Raw genomic sequence first — 13839 nt, 5'->3', positions numbered from 1 at the left:
CACTAGAGGGAGATATGGTCACAGAGACTGCCAGCGTATTAAAATCAGACTGCCGCAAATACTGCTGAGACGAAGTGTGTGTGCCTATGTGTGTAGGGGAATACGACAGCTCATTCATCCTGAAATCTGCATGCAAAAAGCCAAGATCTGCTCCCCACACCACACATCAGAAACTCTGATCAGATACTCTGGTTTCTCTTCAGATCATATATAAATTCAGGCTTGATATTCACGTTTTAAGTTATGAGTGAAGCTCTAGCGTAGGACGCAGCAATCAGCTTTTGAAGATTCTTCCTGGAGGCACAACATTAGAAAGAGCACATCTAGCCTTTTTTATGCGTAATTCAACCATCAAATGCCTTTGCTGCCATAATAGTAAACATTCCCTGGAACCATGCTTTCTAAAAGGGTAAAGGGTCCCCTGACCATTAGGTCCAGTCGCGGATGACTCTGGGGTTGCGGCGCTCATCTCACTTTACTGGCCGAGGGAACCGGCGTACAGCTTCCGGGTCATGCGGCCAGCATGACTAAGCCGCTTCTGGTGAACCAGGGCAGCGCACGGAAACGCTGTTTACCTTCCTGCTGGAGTGGTACCTATTTATCTACTTGCACTTTGACGTGCTTTCGAACTGCTAGGTTGGCAGGAGCAGGGACCGAGCAACGGGCGCTCACCCCGTTGCGGGGATTCGAACCACTGACCTTCTGATCAGCAAGCCCTAGGCACCGTGGTTTAACCCACAGTACCACCCGCGTCCCTACCATGCTTTCTGCTATTCACTTAATATAAATTTAGCATCAGCAGTTGCTGCAAGTCAGTGTACGCAACACTGTCCTAGATGGACCAACAGTCCAACTCAGTATAAGGCAGTTTCCTATGTTACCCAGCTGGTAATGCTTAGGAGTATTCACCACATACGGCTTCAATCACCACATTGCAAGTCTCTAGCATACACAAATTTGTCGAGCCAATTCAATGCATTTAAATAAGGCATGCTAGTTATCTTCCTGCAACTCCCTAGCATCTGGAAAACTAAGAAGTTAAATGAAGAGGGGTTCCCAAGTACGTGGAAAGATTTGTATTCGGAAGTGAGTGGACCTAAAATTCTCAGTTAGGGTACAAGGAAGCATTATTTGCATAGTGTGTGAAGTTTTGGTAATGTTTGTGTAGCCACAAACCTATTTCTCTGCCTCAAAAGGGGCAAAAATGTCACTTATTTTGACACCAATCATCCGAAAGAATCCAATAGGCTAAGAAATGCAGAAACCAGTTCAGGAAGAAAAGCCCTCACTCCACTTCTCTGATTTGCAAAAAATGACAGATTACAAAACTTATGTAACATTTATTTCAACTCTAGTTCAGACCTTTGTTTGTTTGGTCAGAGGTTTTTAAGATTCCAGCCATTTGGGAACTTTGCCCACACCAACTTGTCTCAAGAATTACCTCTCTCTCCTGGAAAAAACCTGTGCATTAGATTGTAGATCATGTTGTGTTTGTGTACGAATGTTGCCCAGGACTCTTGGACCTCACCATCAGGCATTGCAAACTGATGCTCCACCCTACAAAACACCTAATGTTTCCCAGTGATTGCACACTGCAGAGGAGTGGGCTGGATTGACAGTAACAAGCAACCTGCCTGTTATGTACTGAAGTTCTCACCCTGGGCCAGCAGGGGGATACTGTAGATAGGGGATTGAAAGTGACGTTCAGTGATTGGCTAGTTACAGAAAGTTGCTACTGTAGCACTGCAGTGGAGCTCTATATAAGCAGGCTGGCTGAACCCTTCAGTTCTGTTCTGGCCTGTGAATAAACAAGAGCTGTTTGAAGAATCGCTGTGTCGTATGATATGTTCACCCACAACTTAACACTGCCATTGCCATGACTTACCTTCTCATGGTGGAAACTCTTTTATTAGTTGAGATTCCTGCATTGCAGGGGGCTGTTCTGAGTTTGAAAAGCACTCTGTCTACCCTGCATTTTCTGTTGCATCCCTGAATGACACTGACCCTATACTATACTATCTATGGGCTTCAAACTGGTGTGTAGTGTGGAATAGCTTACTGAACCCATGTTGACATTTCCAGTTAACAAGGAGAAACTATGGGGCTATACTGGCTATGGGGCAGGGACAGCAACAGTGTGACTTTGGGGTGGATCCCTTCCCTTTTGCATTGCACACTTCTATTTGCAGAGTATTTCAGACATTCCATTCACTGGGGACCCTAGTTTTAATTCTTTGCCACTCAGAAAGCTTCAAAAGGAATCCTGGTCTCCCAGCAAAAAATGTGCCACACATCCAACACATGACACTTCTTGGAATAAGCCTTAGCAATGGAATTAGCTGCTTTTCCTGTTTTTGAAAGAAGAAAACAAGGGCGCTCAGTTAGAAATCCTGGCAAACCGAAATGTATAAATCCTACCTTTTCCGTGTGTGTTTTTGGTGCAAATATTTCATAAAGAATTATGGTGCATGGAGTATATGACAGGTTTATTTATTTGCTTTAGTCTACCTCTTTGGCTTGCGTACTCAAATTCCATGGCTAATCATAAATTCTCTGTTGAATTAAGAATATCAGAAGAGTCCTGCATTGTTTTTGCAAGTGTCTAAGTCAAATGCCTCTAACAAGCAAGGTATGGGCGTGATGCCCTGTGCAGCTACTGTTGCTTGTCTCCAGTATTGAGCATCACTGCATCCTCATTCCAGGTTTTTTTTAAGCACCTGAAGAAAGGACAAACAGTGTGGCCTCTTGTCTGAAGTTACACATGTGCGTAAAACAGTGGTTCACAAAGGTGTGGCGTGCCACACTGGAGTAGCAAGAAGATTCAAGGACATTCAAAGAAACATTTAAACATTTCAGTGTAGTACGGTATCAAAATAATTTGCTTTTATTTGCCAAAGGTGGATAGGTATCTTTTTATAACGGCAGCAAGCACATCAAGGTCAATCCTGTTTGCGATCCAGAATCGCCATTCAGACAAAGCGCTGGAGAAGACTTGTTTATAATTGTGTTTTGGGAATGATTCATGTTCTTATGCATTGCTTTATACTTTCTGGGTGTCCCGTGAGCATATTATAAAGTACTTGTGTTTTGTGCTATAAATCAAGCACTGCTGGGAGTTGTTTTTTGTTTCCCAATGTATTTCTTATGAATAAAAAAAAATGGTGCGGTGCAAGCAAATTTTTATTTTCAAAGTGTGGCCCAGAGGGGGGAAAGTTTGAGAACCACTGGCGTAAACGGTCTATTGTGTTGTGGGTGCAGGAGGTCATTTAAAAATGAGAAGAGGAGGAGACACAACTCACTAGGACAGCACATCCTTTGCACAGTGTGGTGTAGTGGTTAAGAGCGGTAGTCACGTAATCTGGGTAACCGGGTTCGCGTCTCCGCTCCTCCACATGCAGCTGCTGGGTGACCTTGGGCTAGTCACACTTCTCTGAAGTCTCTCAGCCTCACTCACCTCACAGAGTGTTTGTTGTGGGGGACGAAGGGAAAAGAGATTGTTAGCCGCTTTGAGACTCCTTAAAGGGAGTGAAAGGCGGGATATCAAATCCAAACACTTCTTCTTCTTCACATGTATGGTCTTGAATTCAATCCTTGCTATCTCCAGTTAAAAGGATCAGGGAGCAGTCGATGAGAAAGCCCTCTCCCTGGGACTAGGGAGAACAGCTGCCAGTGTTAGAAACTGAGATATGAAAGCTGGGAGCTAAATGGCACCTTAAACCTAGGTTATTAGTGTCTAGGCAAGCTCTTTTATAGCAGGAATACAAAGCTGAAAATGAATGAACTGCAGCTAAAATCTTACGTTTATTTTTCACATGGTCTGGTCCTCATCTGAAGACTGCAAAAAACAAAGCCATACTTCCACATCCCACCCACCCCCTAATATTGTCAAGAGGGTCTCTTCTCCAGTCTTCAGAGAGTGGCTGGAAGTCGAGAGGCAGAAAAGGGTCCTCCTTTCTTTCCACTCTGCAGTATACCTGAAGGAGCGTCTCCACCCCCATCATCCTGCCCAGATGCTGAGATCCAGCACCAAGGGCCTTCTGGTGGTTCCCTCACTGCGAGAAGCAAAGCTACAGGGAACCTAGCAGAGGGCCTTTTTGGTAGTGGCGCCCACCCTGTGGAACACCCTCCCATCAGATGTCAAAGAGAAAAACAACTACCTGACATTCAGAAGACATCTGAAGGCAGCCCTGTTTAGGGAAGTTTTTAATGTGTGACATTTTAATGTATTTTTAATCTTTGTTGGAAGTCGCCCAGAGTGGCTGGGGAGACCAAGCCAGATGGGCAGGGTACAAATAAATTATTATTATTATTATTATTATTATTTGAAATCTTAGGCGCAGTACTTCACCCAGAGCTCAGAAACTGCTCACGCTAATGAAGTTCCCTGTCGCAAAACGTGCCTACAACAATGAGAATTTTGAAAGCTGCCAGTATGAGTGGGCAATACTGGGCTAGATAGAGAAATAGTCTGGCCTGCTGTAAGGCAGTTTCCTATGTACTGGGGTGGGGGAGGAACCTGCACAAACATATTGGAAGTATACAACCTCCCTCCCCCCGTGTTTACACTGTAGATGTTTATAGCACAATCCCAGGACATCAGTCTGTGGCCAGGAGATCTGCTGCCAGTCAGTGTAGACGATGAAGGCGCCTCCCCACTTAACGAGCATTCAACTTGCACGCAGTCACATAGACGTGTAGCACCAGTAAATAATTACCGTATTTTTCCATGTATAAAACTAGGGTTTTTCCCCTTTAAAATGTCAAAAATTAGGGGGCGTCTTATACACGGATACATCTCCTACCATTTTCTTAAATCTGAGTCCCCCAAAATAGGGGGCGTCTTATAGACAGAAAAATATGGTATATAATAATTAAACTCCAAAATGATGCAAAAACAACCCAAAATGAGTGGGGAATCTGCCAAAAAATAGTGAGGAAAGAGCAGGAAAACAGCTAGTAATTCCATAAGCCTTTGAGGCCTGTTGAGAGTTGAGAAAGGAGGATGTTTAATGGCTTTTTAGGTGGCATTTCCCACTATATGCAATTTCACGTATATGCACGGTACCCAGGAACATAACCCCCGAGTTAAGTGGGGAGGTGCCTGTATACATGAACATATATTTATTGATTTAACACAGGTGCCTCAGAGGATCTTATGCAGAGGCTGTGCCATACGAGCAAAGAAGGTAGAGAAATTACTGAGTCACCACGTATGTTAGGACAGCAGCCTCCTACAGAAAAATCTAAGCAGCGTATGTCTATTTCTATGGAGTGCGGAACTTAATGGGCTGTGTTCCCACAGAAGCTTGTCTTTAAAGGAGGGCACTATTTTATTTTATTTTAAAAGGTGAAGGGCATTGAAGAGGAGCAGGGCACTGATGTGACATTCCCTTGCAACCCACACCTGTTAAGAAGAAAGATGAAATTAAGTCCAAGTAGCACGTGTCAGTGCTCTAAGCCCAGAGGGAAGTGTCAGATCAAATAAGGAGAATGCAAAGCTCTTTAACAGAAAGGGAAAAAAGACTTTATTCCTAAAGTACTTTGACACGCACAGGCTGCTCTTTTCTCTTCAGATCTGCCTCCTCTTTCGATAAGGTTTTCCCGCAACTCCTCCAGACCCTCCGCAGCATTCATTCCTATATTTGCATTATTCGGTGGCATTTGTGGGCAGCCTCAAGACAGCCCGCCGGCCATTGCATGCAGGCCCGGCGCAATGAGGCAAGGCATGTTCCCATATCCAGCCCCACCCCCAAGATGCTAGAGCCACTGGGGGAACATCCCTGAAAGGGCCCCAAACCATCTCGGCTGCTTTGGGGACCTCGATAGTTTTTTGAGCACATCCTTGACTCTTTGCAAGCATAAAAAGTTTCCTATTCCTGCCCAGTCCTTATTGGTCTCAACACTAAGAAAACACAACAATCTGCGGAAAGCCAATAGGATTCAGTACTCTGTCCTTGCCAAAGGCCCAACTCCTACCGGAGACCTGAAGGAGTATTAGCACACAAAACTGCACCTAACATTTTTCCCACCTAACGCCTGCACTGATTGTTCATCTAGCTCCAAAACAGTCAATACTACAAGCCAGTGGGGTGAGTGGTGACAGTGATGACTCCCTCTTTCTCTTTCCTCAAGACATCTGCAATCAGGCTTTGGAAGCACTTCCAGCTGTATCCCTATTTACACTAACGAAACCCACATTTTGGATCCCTGGTGATGGCAGTGGAACATTTGCGGTTTCTGCCTTGTTGATCAAAACATACCAGATGCACTATTATATCAGCATGGGATAGTGCAGCCTTCCTCAACCTGTGGGTCCCCAGATGTTGTTGAACTACAACTTCCATCACCCCTAGCTAGCAAGGCTCAGGGATGATGGGAGTTGCAGTCCAACAACATCTGGGGACCCACAGGTTGAGAACCGCTGGGATAGTGCATGGATGGGAAATGGCTCATTTAAGATCGCTACCTAGGTAGAGAAAAGGGACGCGGGTGGCACTGTGGGTTAAACCACAGAGCCTAGGACTCGCTGATCAGAAGGTTGGCGGTTCAAATCCCCATGACGGGGTGAGCTCCCGTTGCTCGGTCCCTGCTCCTGCCAACCTAGCAGTTCAAAAGCATGTCAAAGCGCAAGTAGATAAATAGGTACCACTCCGGCGGGAAGGTAAATGGCGTTTCCGTGTGCTGCTCTGGTTTGCCAGAAGCGGCTTAGTTATGCTGGCCACATGACCCGGAAGCTGTATGCCGGCTCCCTTGGCCAGTAAAGCGAGATGAGCGTCGCAACCCAAGAGTCGGCCACGACTGGACCTAATGGTCAGGGGTCCCTTTACCTTTACCTTTACCTAGGTAGAGAGATGGTTTAAACACAACGATTTCGCACGCCAACAGTTTATTTAAACCTCCTACCTTGCACCGCTGATATCGACTCCGACCATCAATTGTCCATTCAGCGAAAGGATCTCATCTCGCAAGCGAACCTTTCCGCATTTCCCCGCAGGGCTGTTTTTCTTTAAGTCGGTGACCCAGATGCTTCCGACGTCCAGCACAGGACCCTTATGGCCCTTCCTCTTCCTCCCCACTCTCCTCTTTTCACCATAGTCCCCCAGAGCAGGGATGTTCCCAAAACTTAGGCCAAGCGCCTCTGTCTTTCCTGGATCCTTGGTCAGGTACAGTGTGCAGATCTCCATGTCCACAAAACAAGTACCATGTTGCAGTTTGGCCTCCTCTATTGGGAAGTTGAGCTGGATGTATTCCCTCAGCTTCTTAATGGCAGAGTGGCAAAGTCTGTGTTCTGGCTCCTCCACTTCCTCCTTCAGATGGTTTTGGAGCCACCGGTAAAGGATGGGAAGAAACAGCACGGCGTTCTCCGGAGTGATGGGCATTGTGGCCACGGCAGGGTCCCATTACGTGATGAACTTGTTCCTGGATTGGGTGGTCGAGATTTGATCAACGCACCTTTTGGGATCAAGGTAGTTCTGCGCTTCATCAGCCACCATACTGAGAGAAACCGAAAGTAAGGGAGGGAGCCCGAAGTAAAATAATAGGAATGAAAAAGTTCTCTCTTTTCTGCCGGTGAAGCCAAAGATAACAGAGCAGGCTTTTTAATTTAAAAGAATGAACACAATGGCTCTGGAGAATTCAGCGAGAAGAGGAAGGAAGCAGAGTTTTGGCTCTTTCCACAGAAATCGCTCGGGCACTCGCTGCTCCACCAGCAGCGACCATAATTGCTCCTCCGCATTCATCAACACCTGCTTGACCTAGAAAGGGGGAAACAACACAGTTAAAACCATAATTCTCACTCTCAAATAAAGGATTTGAGAGCTGTCTGCAATGCTCATTAATGAGAAAGCTTTCCTTAACGTTATTCTATTTTCTCGTTAATTCTATAATCTGTTTTTCTATTCATTTGTGTGTTTTTTAAATACACTCTTGGGTTATCAGTCATGTTCTGGAAAGACTACAGAAGAGGGACACGAGCAGGAATACAAGGAAATGTTTATAAATGCGTATGTCTTCCTGCACACTTGGAGATTATGTGTATGTGTCTGAATCTAGTATCTGCCCATTTATGTCAAAACCAGTTTCCAAGATTCTGACACGCTCTAGCATGGCCATGATATGGAACACAATGAACAATAAGGCACAAACTGAATGTGCATACGCATGCAGGCCTTCTTGCTAATCATAACATGTCTATTTAACCTACACATTCTGCCAAGTATGACCCTCCAAATTTGCCTTCCTTATTTTTGCTCTGGGTTGCAATGATCGCAGCCACGGGTTTGTCTTCTTTGATATCACCCCTGGAATTACTGGTGGAATCCGCCTTTAAGGAATCCATGGATGGACATTTGTGCCTGGAGACAGACAGTCAGGTCATGTATCCACAGCAGTGACCAGAGGAGGAATGACCGCTGGGAGGAGCGCAGAGAGAAGAAACGTGTATCTGTAACAGCGAAACCAGATGCCCTCATCTGCCCCAGCTGCAACAAAACATCTCTCTTCTGCATCTGTCTCTACAGCCACAACAGGCGCTGCAACTCTCCAATGGTTTGATTTAACCCCCAAAGGCGCACTCTTCCATCGTCTCTCGAGACAGACAGATGCCAACAACATTATCCTGTGAAACAAATATAAATTGTAGGCACATTTTTCTTTGTCATAGCTACTTTGTCCATTCTCTAGTTGTGCCTCTGGTTCGGTGCCCTCCAATCTCCCCCCCCCACACACACACACACAACATTCACAAGCTTACCCTCCAAACTGACTGCTCTTGCAAGTGTGCTTAGCTTAGGGCCAGTCCTGGAGACGGAGCGAAGCAAGAATCAGGTCATGTGTGATGGGGAACAGCAGCAAGGTGTGGGAAGACAGCTGTCAATGTCACCTGTTCTGTATCTCCCAAGTTAGCCTCCCCCCCCCAGATGCAATGGAGCATGCGGAATTAGGGGTGGAGGGGAATATCTTATCATCTACGGCAAAATGTCTCGGGCTAGCGCTGCTGGTGCTCTTCCCTGCTTTCCACACTTGTCCAAATTCAGCTGATCCCTACAACTGCTGTTTTTGTGACTTCTGAGCAGTTGGAATGCTACACACACGCACAATCCCTAAACCACCTAAGCAGCAGAACCAATTGAATGTTGTGTATGTGCTTATTTCACATATTGAACGGCCTCAGTCCAGTATGCCTGAAGGAGCGTCTCCACCCCCATCGTTCTGCCTGGACACTGAAGTCCAGCTCCGAGGGCCTTCTGGTGGTTCCCTCGATGCGAGAGGCTAAGTTACAGGGAACCAGGCAGAGGGCCTTCTTGGTAGTGGCACCCACCCTGTGGAACGCCCTCCCACCAGATGTCAAAGAGAAAAACAACTACCAGACTTCAAGAAGACATCTGAAGGCAGCCCTGTTTAGGGAAGCTTTTAATGTTTAATAGGTTATTGTATTTTAGTGTTCTGTTGGAAGCCGCCCAGAGTGGCTGGGGAAACCCAGCCAGATGGGCGGGGTATAAATAAATTATATTATTATTATTATTATTATTATTATTATTATTATTATTATTATTATTTCATACATCAAAGTCACAGCTCTTGCAGCCAATTGGTAGGGAGAATTCCAACCCATCAGCCCGCATTCAGTTGTATGCAGCAAAAATGTCCTGATAGCACAACAGAACTTCCATTCTCTATGCTCTTCCCATGAGCCCTTGCCCCAATCTGCTCCAGAGGTTTGGTGGAAGCCCCAGTGGTACCTCAAGTTACAGATGCTTCAGGTTACAGACTCCACTAACCCAGAAATAGTATCTCAGGTTAAGAACTTTGCTTCAGGATGAGAACAGAAATCGTGTGGCAGCATCAGGAGGCCCCATTAGCTAAAGTGGTACCTCAGGTTAAGAACAGTTTCAGGCTAAGAACGGACCTCCGGAATGAATTAAGTTCTTACCCCAAGGTACCACTGTAGTAGATTTGGGATGTGCAAGGGAAGGGGGGGGGTACAGGAAGGGAACAGTTGACTGAGAAAATGAAACTCCTTGCACTAACGAGACTTTGAATACAACCCATTATTGTTTTCTCTTTCTTTGAATAATTTTGGAAAAAAATTAAGTAAAATATACAATTTCCCTGCAAATCTACATTTTCTGTCTTTCTTTTCACTTCATATTATCCTCATATTATCCTGAATGAGGAAAGTGCCCTAACAGTTTCCACAAAGCTACCTTTGACCTTGCAAACAGAGATACAGAGGGGTCGTTGAATTGGCACCAAGTCTAGCGCTGAAAGGAGAAGAATAACATCTAAAAGGCAGGCATACATGAAGAAGAACAATGCAACGCTAATATTTCGCAAGATTACTTTATTAAACGAGTCCCAGAGCATTTTGGGATATCCTGATTACATGCAAAGTTTTGTTTCATTCCCTCTAACAAATTGAGCTCTTCCTTCCTTTTACGTCCCTCCCAGCGGAGTATCGAAAGCATCCTCAGTACCAATTTCCTGGCTTATAGAAAGAGATTTTTTTTTAAAAAAAGAAGACGAAAGTAATTACAATGCCCATTGCTGACTCTTCAAGATCTGATTTATTTGCATACGTTCTTCAGATACTATTTTTGAAAGACTGTGTATTAGACACATCCAAAGCCCAGCCCATTTTGACATTGTTTTTTAATGTGTTGTTCATCTCCCTCAAAAGGGCAGGCTGTGGTTTAGCTAATGCTAGAGCTTCTAGAAGACCAAACCAGGTGAGACACCATTCACGAAATATAGACATTACATGAAAAGGCTTCTTAAACTCAGTTGGTGGTGCAGGGACAGATAATCTGGATGGGGACCCTGCCATTGGAAGTGAAGAGGACTTGATTTTTTTGCCCTCTGCTGCAGTCCCAACGTGGAGTCAGTCTTCCATGCTATTTACATCGGGGGAAATCACCCACCGAACCAGATGGCAGCTCCCCCAGGCACACGTCACCCCCGGGCATTCACTAGATTGGGACCACAGTAGAAAGTAAAAGGTTATGGCTCGTGACCTCGTGCATACCTGGTTCCCAAGCCAAATCAGATGTCCCACCTATGGTTAGATGTAGATGTGGTTCTTCAGAACACTGAACAGCTGAAGACCTCTTTGTCAAGACCTCTTTGTAACCGCAATACAATATTTGCATTTGCTCCATCATCACAGATTTGCTAATTTCGTCAAAGGAAGAATAACATTTGCATGTGACCACTCTTAGAACTTAAAAATGAAGAATCTGGAAATATTAGGGATCAAAAAAGTTCTGTCACATCTGCAAATGTGCTCAATTCTTTTCCCAAGCCCTTCCTGTGGGAAAAGTTCACAATAATAAAGTTGCTTAGGAAACAAAAAAACCAAAAAAAACCCAACCCTTACGGATTTCTTCCAAGGGCTCATGAATTCTAATTTCAAAACATACATCGAGGGCTTAAGTTTGTGGTGATTTTTTTCAGCCTGAATTTTACGTATGACAAAAATCTGAATACAGAACTTTACATAGGATCATGGACACTTTTCAGTGAGGGAATCAAGAAAACACCTGTGGAGGCAGAGAATACACTGGTTTTAAATCAGGATGTAGAAATGGAATGGTGGCATTGTTTTGTTTTAATTTTGTTTTCACTGTATTTTGTGGCAATGCTGGGGCAATTGACATTGCTGGCAATTTTAAGGATTTGGGTTGTTTCCCACTTGTGCTTTTTATGCTGCTCAATTGCTGTTTAGTTGTGTAGTATAGCCTGCCACTTTGTGAAGGTATTTGCTTTAAAATTGGGATATAAATCTACTAATTAGATGTCTCAATTAAATCTAAAGGTAAAGGGACCCCTGACCATTAGGTCCAGTCGTGGCAGACTCTGGGGTTGCGGCGCTCATCTCGCTTTATTGGCCGAGGGAGCCGGTGTACAGCTTCCGGGCCATGTGGCCAGCATGACTAAGCCACTTCTGGCGAACCAGAGCAGCGCACAGAAACGCCGTTTATCTTCCCGCTGGAGTGGTACCTATTTATCTATTTGCGTGCTTTCAAACTGCTAGGTTGGCAGGAGCTGGGACAGAGCAACGGGAGCTCACCCCATTCCAGGGATTTGAACCGCCGTGTCTCTCTCAATTAAATCTGGCTTATTATAAATTACATCAACATCAACCCACTTCTTGCAGACATCCAAAATGCCTGAAGACAGTGAGGTTGTGCATCCATAGCAGAGATCAGAAGAAAAATGACCACTGGGGAGCATCTGCAGCAGCACTACCAGATGCCTTCATCTGCCCCACCTGCAGCAAAGCATGTCTTTCCTGTATCAGTCGCTACAGCCACAGGCGCTGCAACCTTCCAAAGGTTCAACTTCGCTCCCAAAAGGCACACTCCTCCATTGTCTCGCAAGACAGAGGTATGCCAACAAAGTATTCATTACATTTTATTATTATTTTTTATACATATCTATAAATGCAATAAACTGGAATTCCACATCAGGTAATTGCATGCCTCGATCACCATCACTGTTACCTGCTTTTCCAAAACCGACTTTCCTTCCTATTCATATCTAGGATACTGATTATAAACGGACACTCTTGGGGTCCCTTCTGACAATTCTATGATCCTATGAAATGAATGGGGGTTATTTCTTTTTTATACAGTGGAACCTCAGTTGTTGAAAACTTTGGAAGTCAAACGTTTCGGTTTCTCACACCAGCAACCTGGAAGTGAATGCTTCCATTTTCGAACAGCTTCTGAGGCACATTTCTCCATTTTTTCAATTGATTTTGCCGACCGGCAATTGCGCCTCAGTTGTCGAACGTTTTGGAAGTTGAATGGTCTTCCGGAACGGAATACGTTTGACAACAGAGGTTCCACTGTAGTACTTCCAAAACATACACACACACACACACACACACACACACACACAATCAATCTAAGAACGCTAGAAGAGGTGTAGTAGATTTTGAAGTGCACAAGTTTGTTCTCATAGCTCCCAGTGTCACTCTCCCAACGAGAGACAAATAATACATCCATTCTCTCTCTCTCTTATACACACAAATACTCTGGAAAACAGCAGTGCCTAGCATAATACCCAGTCCATTAGGATCAGCATGACTGCAATCCTTAGCATAGTTTCCTGGGCATAAGCTCCATTGAATTCGTGGCTGTTTACTCCTAACTACATAGGTTCTGTCTGTAAAACACACTGAGTTTGAACAAAAGATCTTCAGCCAGCTGAAATGAAGCCTTTAGCTTTTAATTAGAAGTGCAAACCACCTTGCAAAGGATAAGCGTTGCTATTTATAGGAGCCCCGGTCCAAGAACAGAAAGCGAAGTATGCAGGCTTTGCCTTATTATTTTTTCTCATTCTCGCCTCTATGCTCCTCTGTCACAAACAATAGTGAAAGTTTAAAGCCTCTTCATCATCTCATTCACTTGCCAGTACACTAGGCTCTGGGAGATGATGTCATTGTTCCCGCTCTGAAAAAAACCCCAGAGCTGTACTCCCTTGCAATTTCCCCTCTATGGGTGGGGGGGAGAGCCTAGGACTTGCCAATCAAAAGGTCGGTGGTTCGAATCCCCGCGATGGGGTGAGCTCCCGTTGCTCAGTCCCTGCTCCTGACAACCTAGCACTTCGAAAGCACATCAAAATACAAGTAGATAAATAGGTACTGCGCCGGCGGGAAGGTAAACGGTGTTTCTGTGAGCTGCTCTGGTTCGCCAGAAGTGGCTTAGTCATGCTGGCCACATGACCCGGAAGCTGTACGCCGGCTCCCTCAGCCAATAAAGCGAGATGAGCGCCGCAACCCCAGAGTCGGTCACGACTGGACCTAATGGTCAGAGGTCCCTTTACCTTTAATATTCC

General features: G+C 45.0%; 1 protein-coding gene across 3 annotated transcripts in view; it reads right to left on the bottom strand.

Moving 5' to 3' along the window:
* The window catches only part of PDZD2 (PDZ domain containing 2), a 230589-nt gene that overhangs the window by 157311 nt on the left and 59439 nt on the right, over positions 1 to 13839 (bottom strand). For 2 of the 3 annotated variants that reach the window (XM_083402586.1, XM_083402585.1), the window contains exon 2: positions 6904 to 7754. In XM_083402586.1, coding sequence (XP_083258712.1) covers positions 6904 to 7379 — 476 coding nt within the window. In that variant the 5' untranslated portion in view covers positions 7380 to 7754. The remainder of the gene's footprint in view (positions 1 to 6903; positions 7755 to 13839) is intronic. The other variant, XM_083402584.1, reaches the window with a different exon arrangement.

The sequence above is a fragment of the Podarcis tiliguerta genome (assembly GCF_965153285.1).
Source record: "Podarcis tiliguerta genome assembly, chromosome: 11".
NCBI lineage: Eukaryota > Metazoa > Chordata > Lepidosauria > Squamata > Lacertidae > Podarcis > Podarcis tiliguerta.
The sequence above is the reverse complement of the archived record's forward strand: the minus strand, read 5'-3'. Positions and strand labels throughout refer to the sequence as shown.